Source organism: Podarcis melisellensis (assembly GCF_964234715.1).
Source record: "Podarcis melisellensis genome assembly, chromosome: 15".
NCBI classification, from domain to species: Eukaryota; Metazoa; Chordata; class Lepidosauria; order Squamata; family Lacertidae; genus Podarcis; species Podarcis melisellensis.
The window spans coordinates 17,584,264-17,607,699 of record NC_138532.1 but is presented as its reverse complement, the minus strand read 5'-3'; the positions used below and the strand labels follow the sequence as shown (position 1 = coordinate 17,607,699).

Genomic DNA, 23,436 nt, shown 5'->3' with positions numbered 1-23,436 from the left:
ACAAATTAACACACACACACACACACACACACAAGGAGCCTGTGGATTCTGGGAAGAGATGGAAGATTCCAATTCATCAGAAGAGTCTTACAGGGGAAAGGGTCTGTTGGGTTCCTGATTGTGGCTGAAGGTAATATAAAGAGTGATGTGGAAAAAAGAGGAAGGGAAGGACACACCACACAGCCAATCATGAAGAAGATTGCATCTTGTCTGCAACATTTCCTGCAATGAAACTGAGCCATATTATCAGCTTATGTGGAATTAAACTGATAACGCTTAAAAAGAAGGGGGAAATTCTTCTTTAAAAAAAATACAAACAAAAAATTACAAACAAAATTAGCAGCACCCGGAGGGAAACGCTGTGAAATTAAAATCCACAGAATCGGCATGGAAATGGCATAAAGAAGTAGTCTTATTATATTTATAGATGACAGCAACCACAGAAACAAACAGAGGGGTGAAGAAGAGGGATAAGTCAGTTCTTTAAAAGAATAGTGGGTGCAATGGTCCACCTACATGGAAACATGGACTTTGGAATCCCATTGGTTTCAGCTGGTTTTAAAGAAAAACTGAGGAGCCAGAGCCTAACAAAAAGGAACAACAAAATGATGGATAAGAAGCTGTCAGTGACTAGTCATCTTCCTCCTACCTCCTGGTGTCTCTCAGAGGTTGGATAGTGCTGCAGAGAGAGCTAATTTACAGTCAATTCCCCCACCCATCCAAATACTGCTGGCCAGAGCTTTATTACTGTCTTTCCCCATGTGAGCAAGAGAATCCTTCTCTATCATTCCAACTTACATTATTTTTACTCTGAGTTTTAAAAAGCACTCTGCCTCGCTGCCCAGCACCAACCTGGGTGCAGTTTTTAATGCACACATATTTTGCTTTGAGCACTTATTCCTGAAGGAGAGTTTAGCTCGATACCCAGTCGCCCTAAGATGTCCTCTCCCATCGAAGTTACAGTTTCACTTTTAGGTGGTGAAAAAACAAAGCAGGGTGAATGTCTTCTGGTCTGAAATATCAGATGCAAACCCCTAGCCATGCAGAAAAAAAGACCTCATACTGCAAACCCCCAGAAGTCGATATTCTACCCTGAGGTCATGGCGAGACCTCCTATGAAGGCAGAGTCTTAAGGAGTGAGCGGAGGAAAGTTAGTCGAGTCTGAAGATCTATTAGGGGTTATAAAAGCAATACAGTTGCCACAACTTAACTTGCCTCCCATGAAAGACACCTCACCATGACAGTTTAAACGCCGGAAGTCATTTCACATGAAAATGAGCTCTGCTCTTCATCAGGTAGCCTGCTGAGACCCTCCACCCTTCAAATTGCATTTATCTGGAGTCTTCAGTCTGCTCCTTGCACAGGTTTATAAGGCACATGTTGAGGTTAACCTGTGGACCACCACCACAAAGTGCTAGAAGGTAAATGGTGGGTCAGTGTGTGGGCAGACCCACTCCATAATGCTGCAGACAAAACAAACCACTCAGGCACTCTGGGAACACACAGAAACCTATAGGAGTTTTGGTTTCTTAAGATCCTGGAAGGAGAAAAATGTAATGAGGCAAAAGGCTAGACAAGACAACAGAAAATGATAGCTAAGGCACACTGGAAGGAAAGTTTTTTGTTATTTGTACAGATCCATTAATTCTGAATCCCTGGGAAAGCAAAGCGGAAGACAGGGACATAAAGAGAGTGAAGGCACAACAACTGCCTGGAAGGTGAATGGCAAACTTCGCGTTAAGCAAAGGGGAGATTGTAACAAGATCAAAGGCTGCCTGTGAAGAGAGTAGTGCAGTCTCACCTTCCGTACAGGACTCTGTCTGGCATCTCTTCTTATCGAAAGAAAAATTAAAAAAAGCTGCAACAGAAGCATCCAGGGGAGGTGATGACAATGGAAGATGGGTTTGGCAACCATGCCCGGTTATCAGAAGAGGGAGAGAGCAGCTCACAGGAAGGGGTGGGTGGTGTCTGATGGTGGTTGACTGTGTAGGATGTATCTTGGCTCAAAGTGATGGGTGGGAAGGCAGGGCAGGGATTTAAAATTCAGAGGGAACTAGTTTAGAAAGCGTCAGGAAGAAGCTCTGTTTGTGTACGCTGTGCTGATGGCTGCAGGATACTGAAGCAGATTATGATAACTGAAAATCAAAACGAAATTAATTGCCTAGTATAAAGAAAGATGCTTGTAAATATACTATCGAAGCCAAAGTTCAAAGTGAGAATCAGTGCTTTACGTTTTAAAGCATGAATAACTCAAACTGAACCTGGGGTGTGTGTGTGTGTGTGTGTGTGGCTGGGCAATGCTAATTTATGGACTCCCTGAGCAGGATGTTTGAGACTTCAGGGACCTCCATTATCAGAGGATCATTTATTGGTGGGTCCCACTTTCCAGTGCTAGCAAAGCAAAACAAAATAAATTAACAGTAAGTGTAAAAAATGTGGTGACAGCTCCCCTTCTCTCCTCTATCTCCTCCCCCAACCTCTGCCCATCTGGTTTTCATAGAAAGTAACACACATTTCGGTTTTTATCCATGGTTTATGAAGGTACCGTACCTGTGGTGGTGGCAGGGATGGTAGTGGTTGTGGTTGTTGTGGGTGGAGGGAGAGTTGTGGGGGGATCTAGATAAAACATAAAAAGGGAAACAGAAAAAAAGCAAATTAAAAAATATGAGCAGAACATAAAACTGGTCAATAAATTAACAAAGAAGCAAAATAAAGGATGGCGGTTATACCCTCTTGCCCACCCTTATGAAGTAGGTCTTAAGTATCAGGAGAAGAGGGCAGGCTAAAATGTGAGGATGGGACTCCATTCATTTGGCGGAGAAGCTCCGGATTAGGATGACTGAAGCAAAGCAACACATTTCCCTGCCCTCAAACATTAGGACAAATTGGTGGCAGTGGGGTGGGGAGAAGCAACACACAACACAAAATTAGTCATTGATACGTGAGTGACATGGTATGGGGAAAGCCTGTGGGGGGGAAACCAATACAAATGAAAAACAACAACACAAAGCAAGTAAAAAAGTTGCATGTTTTCTATGGCTAAGAGGACGGTTTGCAATGCATTAAGAACAATAATGCTTTGTCTTTATTCTGCCTTAAAAAAATAATAATCTAAAAATTAGGGGCTAGGAGTGGGGCAGGCGAGAGAGACCCTGCTGCGCTTAACAGACTAAATATCAACAGCAGATGAGTACGTCTTTCCCTCTGCCTTTCTCCAGAGCAGTTAACTTCATTATTCTCCCTCCATCAATACATCCCAGCAGGATATAAAACTACTTCTAAGCCAGTAATAAATACAAAAGGGAACGAGAATGTCACGACTAAATATCAAGTTGGATGCATGGAAGATTTTAGTGAGATTTCTTTTAAAATAAAGTCAATGTCTTTGTGACTTATAAATATTAATGCTCTGTCTGGGCTCACAGATTTTCCTCCTGTTTAATATATCACATCCCTTAATGGTCCCAACAGATAAAGATGAAGGGGATTTCTCCCTCCGCCATTAAAAAAAAAAAAAAGAGGTAGGTGGGGGAGCACCATGTATAGAAGACGCTTGACCTGCAAAAGCCAACAGCAAACAATCTCAAGAAGCATCAAATATTTATCCAGAAGAGACAGCATCACGACTTCATAAAAAGTTACTGGGTGGAGGGAAGAAAAAGGGAGGGGGGGAACCCACCACATATCTGTGCCCAAATGATCAAACTGAATGTGTTAAGTAGAGCACCAGACTTTGAACTCAGGAATGAATCCACAATAATGGAGCATGAAACAGTTCGGAGGCTTTTGATTTTAAATTTTATCTCGAGCATGTCAAACTTCTCATCATTGACACATCTGCTACTCTTTCATCTCCGAGTGAGCTCTCAGATTTTCTAATTAATACATCCAAACTTTAATTATGTGCTTCACCTTTATTGTGTTTGGCACAACTTCCTCAGGAGATAGGAAACATCACTTGGGTGCGGCGTCACTGAGTGAGAGAATGTTTGCAACCACCAAGATGTCTGGAGCAACTGCAAGACCAAGGGGTCAAGGCCTCCGTTTGGGAAAACCTTCAGGCAATCAATTCAGAGCTCACTTAAGTGGTGAAATTAAAGGAGCTGATGGTCTAGACATGGGTAGGCAAACTAAGGCCCGGGGGCCAGATCCGGCCCAATCGCCTTCTAAATCCGGCCCACGAACGATCCGGGAATCACATGTTTTTACATGAGTAGAATGTGTCCTTTTATTTAAAATGCATCTCTGGGTTATTTGTGGGGCATAGGAATTCATTCATTTTTTCCCCAAAATATAGTCCGACTCCCCATAAGGTCTGAGGGACAATGGACTGGCCCCCTGCTGAAAAAGTTTGCTGACGCCTGGTCTAGGAATCAGGAAGCAGAAGGGTTGGGTGCTCCCTATGGCACTGGTCTTCATCTGGTAGGTTAGTACCTGCTCCTGAGTCGCAGCCTGATCTGAGATGAGCGGCAACAGTAGCACCACCACCAGTGCACACATGATAAAACAGAAAAAGAAATGGGTCCCCCGATGCATGTTCAGGTTGGAAAATTTGGAAGATAAGTAGGGGAACTGACACAAAAACTTTGCCTACAACATCTGACACTTGATAAGAATCGCCTTGCTTGATCAGCCTGGAGGTTCATCTAGGCCAGTCAAGTATTTAACTATTTCCCTGAAAGCCAAATGTGGCCAGGGATTACACACAGGAGAGTGAGCTAGCTGGCAGAGAAAGGAAGGTTCCTCTACCAGACCACTTGGTTTCTGAGCTATCTCCTTTGAAAGAAGCACAGGAACACAGCAGGCCAGCAGAGGAGAGGTAGAAAGGTCCACCCCAAGCCTTGTCTGCCAGTAAAAGGCATTTTAAAACTAGTATGCTAAGCTTAATAGAAGCTGCATGCTTAAGCTTCCTCTCTTGTTGCCAGCATGAAAAACATAAGGTATGTAGCCTCCTAGCAGGCCAGTACAATTTATTTTTATCTAGTTATTTTTGTGGGTGTGTTTTTTTTAAAGAACCCAACAACAACTGATCTAAGCCTGAATTCACCCTTCAAATGGGGCAAGTCAGATGCTGAAGGGGATGCCCAATCTCTGTGTCCAGGGCCTGATACTCAGAGACAGGCTATCTCTCGTCACAGAGGTGCCATTTTGAGGGAGATCTCTCTCCCCCTTCCCCCATAAATCTGCTTCAAAATGTCATCAAGGAATTTATACTTATGTACAGTGACATGTCAGGGGCCTCCACAATCCTGTTGCTAACACATTTACAAAACATGCAGTTCCCTTTCACACAAACTTTACTTGGGCTGGGGTTACTTGGAGGTTTTTAAGCAAAGGTTAGATGACCATGGATGCTTGAGCTGAGATGCCTGCATTGCAGAGGGCTGGACTGGATGACGCCTGGGTCCCTTCCAATTCTATGATTCTATGAGTGCTACCTGCAGACCCTACTGAAGTAGATGCAGAAGAATCCATTGGTTGATTGTGCCTGGTACATAAGATTCTGTGTCTCCCACTCAGCTGTACATGGCAGGGGCTACTCTACAAACAGAGTCATGTTTGACTAGGGGCAATGTGTTTACTACCTATTTTTCCTGCTGCCAGACTGTGTTGAAATGGGTGATTCCAAGCAGGCAAAGAAGCCGAAAACCAGTTTTGCCTGCTGAGTGTTTATAGACGGCATTCTCCCATATTCAATCAGATGCCAACATAAGATGCCATCAGAGGAGTAGCTGTTAGCTGGGCTTTGCAAGTTTGGTGCCGAAGGTTGGCTACGCTGCTGATAATTTCTTAGATCCTTTGTTGCTTAAATATATTTTCATGTTAATTTTTAAGCAGAGGTTTGATGGGCCTCAGCCTGAGACCAGGAACTTAGCCAAGACTGATACACAATTCAGGTCAGGAGATCATCAAGAAAATGAGGGTTGCTCCTTCCCTCAGATGATGTCAGCAAAGCTGACCTCTGCTGTATCTTTCCACAGGAGAGGACAATTCCAGGTAACACCCCCCCCCCGGGGTCAGAAAAAGAATGCATAGTACACTGTACACAGTACAGATATCCAGCTTCCACTGCCAGCGCATTTGACTGTATTAGGCAGGTACTGAAAGAGACTTTGATTTGATGCATTTCCAGGGTACAAGATCTTCAGATCCATGGTCCTCTAACTGGCTCATGCAACAGAAAAACTGATTAGCAGTAGCAAACTCCTAACAGGTTTTGAGTGATCTGGTGACCAACGTGGGGTCGTAGTGTTGTCTCCTGAGCCTTCTCAATTTTTAGCTTCACCACTTTTTTCATCAACTAAACTTGCAAGATTTGGCAGGCATGTCAGTCTCCCCCGAGGTGTTCCCACTGAAAATGGGTACAGGCGGTAACATATTTCAGTTTTGATTGAAAGCCTTGGTTTTTGGTTGAGGGGAGAAAGTATCAGTCCAATGTTTTTCAGATACAAGGCAAGAGGACATGGTGGCACCTACGTGGAATGGTGCATTTGAATTTGAGGGATATGGGCTTTATTCCATTATTAATTTTATCTCTCCTGTTCTCTTTGAAAGCATTTGGTTGTTTTCAGTGATAATCCTACTATTTAAACATTTTTCAGTGTAACGATGGCAAGGACAACCTTCTGTTCAACTCACCCATGAGAAGCTGTTCTGTAGGAAGGATTAGATTGTTTGGAAATGTTACTTTTCTAAATCCTAACTTTAAAAAGTTTTTCCCCACCAATATTTCCTAAGACTTGTTTTTGTTGTTTAGTCGTTTAGTCATGGCCAACTCTTTGTGACCCCATGGACCAGAGCACGCCAGGCACTCCTGTCTTCCACTGCCTCCCGCAGTTTGGTCAGACTCATGTTTGTGGCTTCGAGAACACTGTCCAACCATCTCGTCCTCCCTAAGACTTGTACACATCATCTGATATGCACTGTCCTCCTAATCTTTCCAGCCCAATTAACTTCCATTCACACAAGTTTCACTTCTCTTACACTAGACTTAGGGGCAGCTATGGCCTACACAAGGAAGTCAAAACACCTTCTCTGGAGCAACCACACAAAGGTAACATCATCAGGAGGACACTCTCCTACTCTACACCATTAAAAGGTTCCTACCTGTATATGTACACATAATTTTGATGGATGGGCAGGGGAAGAATAAACTATGCAGTTAGCTGCTCTATACAAGTACAGAGAGGAACCTCACAATGCCTCTCCCTGGGTGAAGATTGCAATTGGTGGGTTTCATGCTTTGTGCCCCGAGCAAACAAATCTACTGCTCCGCTCCAACTCTGCACTTGCAAACTAATGTCAAGGATGGAGGCCCATGACGGTTGGCAGATTATAACAACTTGGAACAGTGCACAGGGTCAGAAGCCCAGACTGAGCTGCTGCATCGCAAGCATCAATATGCAGAGCAACGCTAAGCTGCTGGAGAGGGCAGACTTGGAGGCCGGGGGGCTGCGGGGAGGTTAGAGAGGATGTATGGGAAAGGAATGACTGAAGGCAACTTACCCATTAAACATTCTGAAGCTGCAACATTTACGACAGAGCCTGCTATATAAATTGAATGCCCTACACATGTGAAGTGACATTTCATGGAATGGGACTGCAGCCAACAATCACCCCCTAAAGTTTTCCTAGAAAGAGTCTTCTGGATCCGAGGGGATTCAGGAACACAATGATCTGAAAACAACTGGCTCTCGTTATTAAACGCCTTGATTTATCTGTCCACGCTGCCTGCACCACAGCCTACAGAGCAGCAATGTGTTCATGTCACACAGAACACACCAGTCTTCCCAAGGCTGAAAGGACCGTATTCTGAAAGGTAGCTCCGGAGTGGGAAATTATTTAATTTTTATTTTTGCAGGCTAAGATTACTGCTATTTATGACACAACATTTTAAGGAATGGTAAAAAGAAACCCAGGAAAACAGAATTAAAGCAGGTACATAAACGACACTTTTAAGAAAATGCCTTAGCAAATGTTTTAGTGCCTCTTTGGCAGCTGAAGACAGGCAGAATGAGACTTGCCTTTCCAGATTGTGTGCTGGGTTACATTATCTGCACACATCTTCAGTTATTTAACTTGCTAAAGAAGGCCTGGCTTAAAATAAATAAATAAAAAAAAACTCCCGGGCTCATTTTTTCAGACGCTTCCGAAAAGACTTCACTGGAATACAAATGGGAATATGGCTGAAGCTGTCCTGGATTGTGAAATGAGACAGGGTGACTCCAATATGTTTATTGCCCTGCCCCTCATTGCATCTGGCAACTCTCCTTCTCCAAGCCAGCACTTAATGACAGTGCAGGCAGTAGTTTCTTACTTGACATGGGAAGAAAACACAGTCTGAATCAGATGGGGGAAAGAAGATAGAAGTAAATAGGCTTGGTTTTGGGTTTTCTGTGTGTGCTTTAAACAACCCACTCACTTAACATGCCGAGTTTGAACAGTTATCAAAGGCTGCTTTCTCCATCAAACTGCTTTCTTATTCCACCCCCTCCCCACAACCCCCGCCCAGAATATTCGCCAGCAATTCAGCATAAAGACATCTGGAAGAAGGGTGTGGTTGTCTCACGTACCGTATACATAAAGTGTGTAATCGGAAAAGGACATCCCCACTTCATTGGAAGCCTTGCAGCGGTATGTGCCGTTATCGCTTTTGTTTAGGCTGTTAATGTGGAGGTTTGAACCTGACACTATAACGTGTTGAGGCATCTCGTCGTCTACTCTTAACCATGACACATCTGTAGGCCTAAGCAGGGAGAAGACAAAACAAAACAATAACCCCAAATGCATTACTAACCCTTTTACTTGCATGTTAAGTCAATGTCATAAGTAGCATTTCTTTCTTCCTGTGATATAGTTGAGTTCAGTAACAAATATCCAACTTTAATGGGCAGGGAGAAAGAGAGAGAGAGACAATATGCAATTGGAAAAGCAGGGAGGCTCAGCCTTTTCTTTGTGGGGGCACACACAGGAGGATGCTTGGGTATTATTTCTCAGCTCTGAAATTCTTTTCCATCAAAGTCTTAGCATCTTCTGGAAGCAATGCAAAACATTTGTTGGAGAGAGACATAACTAAGGTAAACCAGCCCATAATGCCCTCGGTTTCCTTTGGCTTTCTGAATTGCAAAGAACACCAGAGACATAATTTCCAAGTGAGCAATCATCCCCTCTCTCTTCCTCTTCTCACACAGGATTTGGAAAAACAAGTTTAAAGCCACAATATGCAAAGCTTCACACATACCAAGTGAAGGATAATATACCACACGCAGGAATAAAAGGGCTCTGCAAGATACAACAGTTAAACAGAAAAAAGAAAAGCTCAGGGAAAGCAGCGCACAGTTCAATCCTATGCATTTACTTGGAAGTCAGCTCTACTAAGTTCAAGGGGAGTTACTTTCACGTAAGCAGACATTAGGATTTCAGCCCTAGATCTGAATTCATAGTAAAAGATGATGGATAAAAAGTGACTGAGCCTGGGGTGAGAGGAAAGGATCAGTCTTCTGTAGCTAAAAATTTCAAAACAGGAGCATATTGATCAGAGATGTCTCTGTTAAGGTTCACGCTTTAAAACAGACACTGAAAAAAGGGCAGGCTCAGGAGCAAAGAAGGAAAATACTGGAGGGGAAGGTCAACTTAAAACTGAGTGAAATCTAAGCTGTGTTCACCGTGGAAAACAAAAATCAGAGGAGAGGGAAAATGTAAGGGCAAAGCCCTTCTTATTTTGTATTGGTGGGGGGAGACCTATATTTTCTTGAATCTCACCCCTAGCATTTTCAAATAGATAACTTTCCTTAGCATTTTATCTGCAGTCTGACTGCGGCCAATGTTTCCTTTGGGCACTTCCAAGTTTCTGCAGCCACACAAACTTATCTGCTAGTCGAAGAGTGGAAGTGGACCAAGGGTGGGGAATCTGCAGCCCTCTGGGTGTGGCTGGATGCCAGCTCGCATCACCACTGACCACTGGACACATGGGCTGGGGCTGGTGGGAGTTGGGAGAGAGTCAGACAATACCTAGAGAGCCACAGGTTCCCACCACTCCAGGTTCCCCACCATGGTTGCAGGTGCTTTCTCGTGGCCTTGTGCTTTAGACGTGCAACGTCATACCAATGCAGGAGAACAGGACCGGGTGCTGAACATGCTCAAGAAAAAGACCAGGAGAAGAAGAAGAAGAGTTTGGATTTGATATCCCGCTTTATCACTACCCGAAGGAGTCTCAAAGCGGCTAACATTCTCCTTTCCCTTCCTCCCCCACAACAAACACTCTGTGAGGTGAGTGAGGCTGAGAGACTTCAGAGAAGTGTGACTGGCCCAAGGTCACCCAGCAGCTGCATGTGGAGGAGCGGAGACGCGAACCCGGTTCACCAGATTACGAGTCCACCGCTCTTAACCACTAGGCAAGCACTCTATTCAAACAGTCCAGTAAAGTGGATGGGCACATTCTGACGGAGTCTCAGCTCCTCCACTTACTCTGGTTTGCCCTTCACTTGGCACAGAAGGTTGAGGAGGTCTCCTTCTCTCGTAAGAGGCTGCGCAGGGGAGTTCTGCAGGACTTGCACTTCAGGCTTATCTGCACATCAAACACACAATACAAACATCAATTTATACGTCTGCGTACAAAACAACATACAAATGATATCAAGCAACCGCGCGCATTTAAACAGATCGTGAAACAAAAACTTTGTACTGACACAGCTTCACCCTCCTGCCCCTCTCCGCTGCACCCGTCTAATCAGCAAATTATCCTGGCATTTCCCCAAATTAAGTTGACTAATAGCCTCCAAAGCCTAACGCACTGATAAGGAATCCGCACACCAAGGGCAGCAGCCCCACTGGTTCTTGCAAAATGAAATTTTGTTAAATTGAAGTTTATCTCTGAACTCACTCGAGCTAAAGGAAACTCATTTGCCTTCATGCTGAGGTGAAACGGCAGATTTGTGGCGCTCAGAATTGATACATTTTATCATGTATCATATTTTATGGGCTGACAATACTTTGTGCCGTGGCATATTAATACGCCGAGGCTCCGATGGGTGCATTTGTGCTAGGAAAAGCTTAAGGGAAGAAATGCCAGGCCGCTGCCTTTTGTTGGAACAAAGCGGAGACTTCTGCTCGTGCCGATGAATCTCGCAAATCCCCAAACATAAACACACCGAGGGATTAAAGGCATTTTGCACTCAGGGAGGCAGCTCAGAAATCCTTTGGAAAGACCCTGTAGGAACAAGAGCCCAAGTCCGTAGTTACAAAGTCCATTGCCATCAACAACGGCACATGCGGAGCAAGAAACAATCTAACCAGAACGCTATCAGCTCAAGGCAGCCAATTGAGCGCCGCTTTATCCATTTTGATTTACACAGAATCCCACATCCAATTCCTGGAATTGGCAGCAAATCTGGACTAAATGAAAGAACTGAATGCAAGACTGTAATATCTGAAGGTGGTGGCAGGTAAGAGAAGTTAGTTACATCTAGCGGTGGGGGAAAAACCCCTCTCAAAAATCTGAAATAAAGAACAGCTTAGAATACATTTTTATATTATTTATTAATTTATCTATTTTGGTAGTGATATTACCCTTGCATCTCATCCTGGGATATAAACAAGCTTAAGAAGACGTTTGCACTAATTATGACGTAGTCAACAAGTATTATTTTATAATGTTTAGAATTATTTTACAATAAGGATTGCCTGATTATTTTATTATTAAGATGGAGGGAACAGACTAGAAAACAACAACAACAACAACAACAACAACAACAACAACAACAACAACAACAACAACAACAAACTGCCCATCTGATTGCGTTGCCCCAGCCACTCTTGGTGGCTTCCAACAAAATATAAAAACACAGTAAGACATCAAAGATTTAAAACTTCCCTATACAGGGCTGCCTTCAGAAAACAAAATTCATAGAAGCTTTCAGAAAACAAAATTTATTTGCCTTCTTAGAAAGCAGTGGGAGTTCAATAGGGCCAATTATTATACAATCCCCACAGATAAGAAATAACAACACAACTTGTGGGCCGTTGGTTACTGACATAGACGAATGCTATCTGGATTTTCTGCCTTGGATGCCTGTGAGTCTTGGGTCAGCCACACACGTTAAGAGAAAACACAAATCCATATATCCAGATACTTAACTGCACAATCTGACATAGTTTAATAAAATACCTTTATTTTCTCATATGGTCTAGAAAGAGTGACATACACAAGATTAAAGAGCAACCAGGTTTTTTTGGGGGTGGGTGGGAGTTAGGGTTGAGCCCACTGGGGGCTTGATGAACACTCCCTCTCTCTTTTTAGCACAAAATAAAATTGCACATATTTTCAGTACAGGCTAAGACTGTGCAGCACACATTTCCGGAGGCATAGAATGCCTGCTCTCTTCACATTCTTGGGAAATAACAGTCAATATCAGCCTGTGCTGGCTTGACCACATAAAACTTTTCATGTTTCATGTCAGAATATTAGATGAGGAATGGTTTTTTCCGTCCCTGTACCTCACAGCCTTATAACCCATATTTGAATTTCATGAGCAAATGAAAGTCAAACCCTCCCTCTTTCCCCTTCAACAGGAATGTCATGCTGGTCCTGATGCCCTTTACTCCTGCACAGTTACCAACCACAAATAAAGGAAGAGGAGAGAAAATAATATTGATTAATTGTGAAGTGCTCAACTGGCGCGCCCAAAACAACGCACACACACACACACACACACACACACACACACACACACACAAACAGAGGCACTAGTACTAAAAAACCGGAGCAGGCCAAATGCAAAAATAAGCGAGTCCTAAGGCATTTGCTAAAAAAAGAAGAGAATAAATTAATCACATATCAGCTGGTAAAGAGTTTCGTAGATAAGGAGAAGAAGAACCAAAGCATGAATCAAAGGAAGAGATGTGATGTAAGAAGCAACAAAGACCCCAAAAGAGACTACAGAGAAATCAGAAATGAAAGGCGCTAGAGGGAAGTAACATAATCTTAAATTGAATGTGAAAAGGGAAAAAAGGCAACATCATAAGCAGGGATGCATGATCGTATTTGCATGTCGAAAAAAATAAATAAGATGGGGCAGGGGAAGAAAAAAAATCAAATTAAGAAACAAGAAGCTTAAAATGGGAAGACTACCTAAGGAGTCTTACAATCATCCAATCTGGGCAAAATGAGAACACAGATGGAACAATGGGCAGAAATAACGGGGGGGGGGGAGGATCTTATCAATATCAGACAACTGAAAAAGGCTTGAAAAGGCTTGGCTAAAGATGGAATCGCAGAAGGGGGAAAAAAGAGGAGCAATATCTTTGATTTGAAAGGAAAGAAAAATAGTTGCATCATTGACAAAAACAGACGGGAAGGGAAAAGTCCAGAGGAAAAAAGAAGAAGAAGAAATTTTGTCCTTGAAAGATTTAGCTTTAAAGAACAAGCAGACAGCTGTGAAGAAATAGCAAGACAAGATCAAAGATTTAAACAAGACGACAGATCAGAGATAGTAAAGAATAACTGAATATCATCAGTATAGACATGGCAACATACCAAAGGAGTGAATAAGAGACCATAAAGGAAAGGGAATGAGAAGCAAAGGGTCCAACGCTGAAACTCGTGGAACCCCAATTTGGGAAAGAAGGGGGGGGGGAGAACCATTAACCAAAACCATTGGGGGAAGGCAAAGGGAAAGAGTGATAAATGGAATCGAAAGCAGAAACACCATAGCTCAGGGTTAAAGCACCTGTAAAAGGCCCCAGATTCAGTGCCCAGCATCTCCAGGTAGGGTTAGGAGAGATCCTGTCTAAAGCAGAGGACAGTGGCTGCCAGTCAGCGCAGGCAATATTGTTTATTTATAAGATTTCTTACCTTTCAACATAAGGTCCTAGAGTGGATTGCAACAAATATATTCACGCAATTAAAACCAAGCCAAGCAATTCCAAACAAAAGCAGCGCAGTGCAGGTCAACCAGAACAGAAGAGATTGGTCCCATAAAAATACGACAAATTTCCAATGCCAGGGTAAAAAGGATCATCTTCAGCATACAATGGAAGCTGAATAATGGCAGTGATACGAGTCTAGCTAGACACAGCTCTATGGGGAGGGCACTCAACAATTACGGAAGGCCACAGAGAAAATATTTTCCCAGACCCCCATTACTGGACTAGGTGAACCAACGGTCTGACTCAATAGAAGGGCACTTCCGATGTTTTTCCTATGAGGATACATCAGGAAAACTGAATATCACTACTGCTTTTTAGGCAGAGAAAATGGGTTTTAGTGAATTACAGCACAATCCCACCAAGAAGCAAGTCTTATTGAATTAAATGGGGCTTACTCCCACGTAAAGGGAGTTTGAATTGAACCTTAAAAGTTTCTTTACAGAAAGGGGGTGAAGCCACTGTGATTTCCTGGCTTTAGTCCTTGCCCCATATTATAGAATAACCCATGGTACACGTTACTCCATCAAAATTGCTTCAGTGGATATTCTCCTTCCCAGAGGCTTTGTTTGGATGGGACAGGGGACACGGTGAATAACCCATGTACAGCTAGGGGGCAGCTGACTGTATTGCTGTGGGCTAAGCTGCAGAAACACGTCTTCCAATAGATGGCCAGAGGAACGCACCACACCTCTATCTCCTCTAAGCCTCTATCCCCCATCACGGCTTTCTCTGTGTCTCTCTCTTGCCTCTGCCTCAGTGTAGCCTTTTTTCAATGTCCATGCAGCTGCATAGGCCTGTACAATACCGTAAGGAAATATGGCAGCCTATTCAAATAGAAGGCATGTGTGGAATCTGATGACATCTCGGGAGGCGTGTCGGACGGAGGGCAGCCTTGCAGTTCTGGCTGCCCTCGGAACCCACTTAAGGACATTTCTTTCACTGTTATGAGCAAGTTGCCTGCCTGCTTTTCTGAAACGGCACAATTTCTAATGCACTCAGCGCTGGGAAGTGGAACAACCCAGAGAAGACAGGCTCGCAAATGTCCCCCTGAAATCAGTGGAACCTAAAGACTCAAGTGTGGATCTTGTGGATTTTTATGGAATGTTAGCAGGCCAAGGATCCCATAGCAACCTATGGGATCTCAGAGTTAATCTATGGGTTCCCGAGGCAACTTGCTTGTCTCAGGATGCTATGTCCAGCACTCCATGACACTCACAGCAAGTCACTTAGCAATGAGAGGTAACAAATTCATTTGGAAGCAAGGACTACAGTGCAGCAGTTGCTCAGGAAATAGAACCATGGCTGACCTCTCATCCTATCCGGGCAGCTGGACTGATTATTCTGAAGTTCAAGTGCCATGTGGTGCTTGCAACAGATACCCGATGGCCCAGACCAACTGGTAGTGGCTCTCCAGGATTTCAGATGGGGACAGACTCAGTCCTACTTGGGAAAGCCAGGGATTAAACTTGAAACCTTCCACATGCAAGATGTTCTGCCCCTGAGCTACAGCCCTTTTCCTGGGTTGTGCCATTTCCTCGGTGGCCGAGGAAGCTGTGCCAACCTAGGATGGAACCTCCCAAGGAAGGACAGCCAGACTACACAAGCAACTCAAGTAGTCACTTGAGCCATGAGATAAGTCCTCTGTGACTGGCCAGGGATTGCTCCCTGCAACCACTTGACACAGAGGTATGCTTTGGGCTAGTGCCGCTTCCAGTTCAGACCTAGAATGATCAACAGGCTGCAGCGGGTAGGTGGGTGGGTGAGAAAGGAAGTAAAAATAATCTAACTTGGCATTATTATTCAGGTATGAAACGTAAAGGCTAGGAAGCACCACATTCCTCTTACACAATTGCACCGTTTTCTTATTCACTCGCACAGTGATACATGTTTCAAGATGAAAAAAGTGTAAATCCTGAATCGCTATGTACAGAATGAGTTTTCATGTTCTCTCTTTTTGTTTGGTTGTTCTTGTTAAAACAGTCTGTTAGGAACTATAAATCTTACAGCCTTTTGCTACCAATTATACTTTGCATTACAGTTTGGTGTAACACAGCTGAGAGAAGGGGGTGGGGGGAAACCCAACCCAGCCAACAAAGGGAGAGGCCCAAATCATGAAAGAATCCATTTTGGTACCGAAAAAGGATTGCACCAAAATATTAGGTTTCTTTCTTTTTTCTTTCTTTCTTTTTGTTCCAAAGCACAAAAGCTTGCCTTTTTATTCACAGCAAAGAACAGGGGCCTCTGGGTTTAAGCCAGGGTGTAATTATTTCCCATTTTAAACCCTTTAACGGCACACTCGCTGTGACTGGGAGTTATGCTCACAGGGCCAGACTCTGCTATACTGTTCTTCATTTGCAGCAACATTCCTCAGAGAAAGCCTTATTAATGAGCTCGCAAACGAGCACCCAACTGGGAAATGTCACAAACAAGAGTGGCTAATGCTCCAGAAAATCAAATAACTGAACACTCGGCTGATCGTAGTGCCTTTCATATTTACAATAATAGTAATAATAATATAAAACCCCTTTAAATCACATATTCTGAAAGGGTCAACACCTCGCTGAACAAAACAACTCATTTATTTATGTTCAGAAATCTCCAGATGATAAATTATATTGATGTTAATCACTTCACTGCATACTATTGCAATTAATATTTGCACTCACCAGAAGCAAACAGATTATTAAAGCACGAGGTACCCGCATATGGCTAGCCTCCTTCCTCCCTCTATTTCTTTCCTTTTTTTGTTAAACATAATTGAGCACAGGGAATTCTCTTGGTTATGAACAACAAACAGAGGTTACAGCAGCTTCCCTGGGTATATATTTTTATAAACATGCATGTAGACATTATAAATATCTGTGTTCCATTAATTATGACTTAACTCTGCATTACTTCTCCTGGGGCTTAAAAATTCAGCTGTGCCTGTCTGCCTTCCCCTTAGTGTTACATAACAAAGGAAGGAGGAAGGTACTATAAAGGCAAGGGAAGGGGATTACACACAGACACACACACACACACAGCATGCAAGACTGAGCTTTCCCCTTCTCCTGTTTGTTTAGCTCAAGCCCTTAATGATGCCTTAATGTATTTTGATGCTCCATTTCCTTTTTTAAAATTACATTTACCCACAGCTTCTTTCTCAAGCAACATAAGGAGTTGTGAGTATACAGTGGATCAGCCACCATTGGGGGCAAACCATCTCTTCAATATGCTGCACCAGTCCAATCCCAAGGCATAACTAACTGGCTTGTGACTGCTACCCAAGTGCAAAGGCAGCTACGGCTATGTGCCCTTCCAGCAGACACACATCAGTTTCAGCTTTGTTCTCCTGGTATTAAGGCGATATTCCATTTCACATTACAGGGTGCTTGGCGACAGCTAAGATCCTGCACATCTCGGGTGTCCTTTGGAAGCATCTTCCTCAACACAAGATTTCTGAGGACTTTTCCACCATAGGAAAGTACCGTCCATAACCATGGCAAGATAGTCACGTTTAGGAATGTGTGACCGAGGTCCTACCTGGGAGCATCAGAGGTCAAAACCAGGGAGACAAGGCATGCCTACTCAACTAGGAACATCTTCAGCACAAGTCCGGATGAACTGGATGGGAACCATCAGCCTGTGCAATTCTCAGACTTGGATGGGGCTTGTTCATGGGGTATGGACAGTCTTGGTACATTTTTTTTTTTTAAAAGCAATGTGCATCCCACTTCTCCTTCTATGTGAAGCAACTTGTGACAAAAGAAGAGAACCACAAACATCCAGATACTTTGCTGCTGAGAAGGGCATATTTTAACAGCTTCCAGACAAGAGAGAAAGAGGAGATTGAAAATAACTGCAGGTCTATTCATTTAGCTCACAGGTTTCCTTGCATTGCATGGCTTATATATTACAACATTTTATGCCACTTGTTAAAAATAGCCCCTCTAAGGGGCATACAGAAAAGGTGTCTTCAGGATTGTTTTCAAGCCAGTGTCCCACCTCCCACATCCTAGTCATAATTAAGGCTAATAATAAGAATATGGGACACAGGTGGCGCTGTGGGTTAAAGCCTCAGCGCCTAGGACTTGCTGATCGAAAGGTCGGCGGTTCGAATCCCTGCTGCGGGGTGCGCTCCCGCTGCTCGGCCCCAGCGCCTGCCAACCTAGCAGTTCGAAAGCACCTCCGGGTGCAAGTAGATAAATAGGGACCGCTTACTAGCGGGAAGGTAAACGGCGTTTCCGTGTGCAGCTCTGGCTCGCCAGAGCAGCGATGTCACACTGGCCATGTGACCCGGAAGTGTCTCCGGACAGCGCTGGCCCCTGGCCTCTTAAGTGAGATGGGCGCACAACCCCAGAGTCTGTCAAGACTGGCCCGTACGGGCAGGGGTACCTTTACCTTTAATAATAAGAATAAGAATAAGAATAATTCAGAGGTGCCAGATGCTCCTAGGCTTCTGAATATGCAGGTGAGAGACATTTGTCTTCAGTTTCACAGGCATGCTTGCACCATGTTCCAGCAACCCACCACCCAGCCTGGAGTGGGCATGTTTAGCCAACTTTTGGTTTCCACTAGGCAGCCATTCATTGAAACAGCCAATGAAACCACTCGCCAAGTTCTCAAAGTTCTCACAGTGGCATCGATGCGAATAACAAAACAAAGCCCAAATCCATAATTTCAGTTGAGCAGCCGCATGAAAAGCTCAGCTTAAATGAAATGCTCATAAAACCTAAAGTTAAATAGGTCAGACTTGTCAGGCGGAGATCTCGCATGCTAACTTCCAACAAAGTGAAATTGCGCTGCAGGAGGCTCTGCTTCTAATGGAATTACTGACGGGTGGAGAACAATAGCTAGGCAGGTATGCGGACAAAATCTCTCCTTGCAAACACTGCGATTACCACATTCAAGGGGCTGTGGCAGACACAAAGCTCAGTCATCTAAGGAAAGGTTTACTGTACCAATTTAAAGTTCCCTTCTCCTCCCCCACTTTGCTCCCAAATGTGCATATGAGTTAGAAACATCCTGACTGGCTTGCAAAGGCACTCCAAATTCAGCACATAACTATACTATACTTTCCTCCCTCTTCTTATCCTGCTTTGTTTGACTATTGCCCTCACAGTAGATTTTTCTCTGGTGCCTGGAATTTGCCCTGCATAGAAGAGTTAATATGTGGCTTATTTGTCTCTCAACACTAAACAGACATTCCTGAAATTATAGCAAAGTTGGAGAGGAACAAGCCAAGAATCAAACCACAAGTCCCTGTTCATTGTGTGGCCCTCTATAGCTGCAGGAATCAAAGGCCACTGCTTTGAGGCCAGGTGGCAGTGCAGCATTTTGCAGATACGACAAGACATGTTGGAAGCCACCAGTTCTCTGTGACTCAAGGCAACGTATCCTGATGATTCGATAGCTGTTTTGAGAATGAGTAGGCATGAAACTTGGGCTGGTGTGCTCCTTCCTCCCATTTCCTTCATATACAGGGGAGAAGACTGCAAGCTTCCACTTCCAGTATGCAATTTATCCTGGTTGGAGAACCATGGTAGGGTCAGAAGAAACATATGCCATATTGTTGCAATCTCCAAATGGAAGCTTCTTTTTTCCTCCCCATAATGCACTGGAAGGGGGGGGAGGGATGAGCCTAAGGCTGGCCTCTGCTCTTTCTCATTAAAAAAAAGGATGCTCTGCTGTTACAGCTGACTCTAGACCTTAACTTAGTACTCTCCTTACAGGTCTTGCTAAGTGTTCTTCATGGTTTCTAAGCCGGGGGGTGGGCAGAGGGAAGAGACTCCAAAAACGGGAACCAAATTTGCTCTGTTGCCATAATAAAGGTCTCTTCCCGATTTAGCTTTCCCCCCTCCCCCGCCTCTCTTTTGTAGAAACGTTAGCGTGCCTGCATATTCAGGACTTTGAGCAAACAATAATTAGCTCACTGCCTTGAAATACCTCTGTAGATAATTTGAATTTTTCCTGCTAATACCTTCTCTTTTATTACAAGCCACTTCCTGCTGAAATTCCATCTCATACTAAGTACACCAAAGTGAGAAAATCGTTCGCTGTGACTGTGCATTCATTGGCGCGGCTCTCTTGATCACAGAGGCAGGTGCTGGAAAGGCAATGGCCGGGTCAGGTCACGCGTGAACTGTGAAGCGGCGGGTAATGTCCCGGTTCTTTAGCATCCCCTCCCCTTCCTCAAGGACTGCCTCTCCTCATCCTCTCCAGGGAGGCTTATTGGAGGAGATGTGGCCTCTGATACACCACTGAGATGCCAATGCTTAGGTACCCCTCGCTCGGCACCACTTCAGGCCGCTGCCTGCCTGCAAGCTAACAGAATGGTCAGCTGGTGTGCTTGAGACGGTGATTGGGAGGGCTACACCTGTTCTGATTGCGAGTCCAAAAAGCTATTGAGAGCGTAAGACAATTACACCTGATTTTACAAGTGCTATTTCTCTGAAAGGCATGGCGTGGACTCAAAAGGCTGCTGCAATCTGGACATCAGGCAGCAGATGAGTGGGCTGTGCAATTTATTCTGTAGCCCCATTGCACTGGCGGTACCAAAGGAGGGGGAAACCTAAGCCAAGGCTTGCAGCTTAGTGTCGGTTATGAAAAAGAAAACAAGAGAACGTATTGCTATGCTCCAAGATCACACTTTCCTCAGTAACAGGGGTGCCAAATATATTCTAATCCCGCAGTCAGAAAATGCAAGTGGCATATGCCGCCCTCTGGGCAGAGGTTTCACCACTAACAGAAGACATACTTGTTCATCCAGGCTTTCTTTAATGGGATTCATTTTGATGCTTATTTTGTTTGGATTTGTTGTGTTTTATTATTGTTGCGTGAACCACTTTGGTACTGCCTTCTGCAAATAAGAAGTGGTATAGAAATCTTAATTTAAAAGATCTGTTTAACCAATTCTATATACCGTTTGATTGCAGTGAGATCTTTAAGAGGTTTACAAGAGATGTTAAAATCATCAGCATAAAACCGCTAAAGCAATTCAAAATATTAAAAATAATAATTAAAATTAACAGTGAAAGAGATTAAAAATACACCAACATTTATGTGTCTGGATAGGCTTACATGAACAAAACCTACATCATCATGAGTTACTATAAGACCATATGGGGCTATCTGTTTAGCCCATTTTAGTGCTGGCTAAGTTCTAAAATCTTCCTGGATGTTTTAACTGTGTATTGACAAATGTATTTTTTTCTGACTGACGGTCAAATAAAAGGTTGATGACTATAAGACCAGGGATTCTAAACAGACTAAATTGGGAGTCAATGTCTCTTGTCGTGTCAGAAACTGGCAGAACATGCTCCATTGGTAGATGGTTCAGTCACATACCTTCTCTGCCCACCCTTCTGGTCGCTTGCATCACATCTATATATATATCTCCCTTGGGTGCCTCAGTGGCACCCAAAAGCTGTCACCTGCGGCAGCTGGTTTGTCATAACATTCGTTCACAAAACTGACCAGCCTTGTTCCTAAGCAAGCAGGCAACCTTGCAACAGTTTAAGCAACTTTGCTCATCTCCCTTTTTTTGCCTGCGTGCGCCTGTACATGCGTCTGTCTCTGTCTGTGTGTGTGTGGTTAAGCTTTTTTGATCAGACCTAACAAAGGTGCTAATGTATTATTAAAGCTAATGGAGCTCTACAAGAAATGTTAATGGACATTAAGTTTGCATAAATGAATTACACATTAGCACAGTAGCAAGACAGCTACAATCTGCCAATTTAGGCAGTATCTGATGGTTTTTGTTTTCCCATTATGGGGACATTACTCCCCCAATACTTTTGGGCGATATGAAAATTGTAAGCAGAATGCTCATAATGGAACAACATAATGAAGTAGAAGAAATAAATTAACACAGGGGCTTCTTTGTGTAATGTTATGGTTGAGCTGCATATACAAAAGACGTTTTGAATCACCATCTCCTGATCGCCCTGCTTCATTTCTGCTCCTCTGTGAACATGAAGAGGTACTGGGGAACTGATGCCAGGTTGGTGCTCTTCCTTGTTTTCAAATGAATGATGTCACACTGCATGGGTCCCTTCCCATCCCAGAAAGAGGCCAGCCATTTCTGCCACAGTTTGCAGCATTATTTCAGCATAAGAAACGAACACCCAGGCACCCAGGAACGGTAAGAGACCTCTTACTGAAACTGAAAGACACAGCTGAAGCAAATCAACAATCCAGCCAGTGGGATCTACTTTAAAGCAACCTGTAGTAACAATTCTTACATAATGGCACATACGCTATCAACAATCCCTATGATAGCCCCGTAAGATAGGGCAGGACTGACATACCCAAAGCTTCCAAAAGTGGAGTTCTGTGGAGCTCCTAAAAAGGGAGACATATTCATCTTGTCAGATGGAGTGACAGCTGGTCTCACTCCAGCATAATTTGGTTGCTAACTTGTACTTGATGCTGTACAACACTTGAAACAGCTCATAACCAGAACCAGAATGGCTTACCTAAATGTCACCTGGGCAGTTCATGGCCGAGGTAAGAGCTAAACACAGGGGTTTCTGCCTCACAGCTTCTAGAGTAGATGAGGAAGTGTGCAGAATTGAGCAATAGTCACTAGACTCTACTGGCGCTCCATTTTTTAAATAATTATATTTTTCATCAATACATTTTTTTCCTCAATTCACTATAACATTATTTTATAAATTATTTAAACTTTGACTTCCCTTCCACCTTTCCATGGCTTCCTTCTAGCTTTCCATTTTTTCCTGCATATTGCAGTCCCGCCATACTCTCTCTTTTCCACGTATTTTATACTGCTGAATTTATTCTAATCCTGCTAACGTTTTAACCTGCTTGCTGTAATTTTTCATATACTCTACATGCATTTTCCAATTCTCCTTATATACTCTATTTTCTTGTTCTCCTGTTCTGATGGTTAGACCCACTGACTCTACCGGCACTCCAATTTGTTCTAGGATTCCATGTCTTTGTAGACAGCATTGATACATGTGTTTGTTTGTTTTTTGTAATAATAATAATAAACCTTGACACACTTCCATGTTAATATTTAAATGCTTAGTTCACATGTCTTGAGGCAGCTCTGCACTAATAGCACAAGAACAGACGATGAGAAATAGTTTGTCTTCAAAAAGAGCAGGGAAAGAAAGCCTTAAACCCAAATTCAATACTTTAAACCTCTCATTTAATCAAATCAGATAAACTGCTTTTGCATGCTACAACAAACCATAATTGTCTAATCAATCGCTTTGGTCAAGCCGCGTCCATGTGTGGGGCAAGGGGGAGGGGAAGGTTGTGACTCTGGTACTCACACATTACATCTAGGTAGTACTTGGTCTGCAAGTCTTTGACGGCAGGATGGTCTACCTGACAGACAACAGCAACCCCATCATCCTCTCGCTTGACCTTCAACGAAAGGCGACTGGTCACTGTAAACATGTCTGACCACTGCTCCTCTTCTGTTTTACCTGTATAATGGACATGAAAGGGGAGGGGAAAGAGCAGGTAAATGGCAAATGACTAGACCCATCCAAGACCATC

At 43.5% G+C, this 23,436-nt stretch overlaps 1 protein-coding gene across 8 annotated transcripts in view; it reads right to left on the bottom strand.

The window, feature by feature from the left end:
• The window catches only part of CADM1 (cell adhesion molecule 1), a 300,635-nt gene that overhangs the window by 38,576 nt on the left and 238,623 nt on the right, over window positions 1-23,436 (bottom strand). For 4 of the 8 annotated variants that reach the window (XM_081889906.1, XM_081889907.1, XM_081889912.1 and 1 more), the window contains exons 5-8: window positions 23,208-23,363; window positions 10,468-10,567; window positions 8,574-8,746; window positions 2,551-2,616 (exon numbers count right to left, since the gene is read on the bottom strand). In XM_081889906.1, coding sequence (XP_081746032.1) covers window positions 2,551-2,616; window positions 8,574-8,746; window positions 10,468-10,567; window positions 23,208-23,363 — 495 coding nt within the window. The remainder of the gene's footprint in view (window positions 1-2,550; window positions 2,617-8,573; window positions 8,747-10,467; window positions 10,568-23,207; window positions 23,364-23,436) is intronic. The other 4 variants (XM_081889913.1, XM_081889908.1, XM_081889910.1 and 1 more) reach the window with 1 other exon arrangement.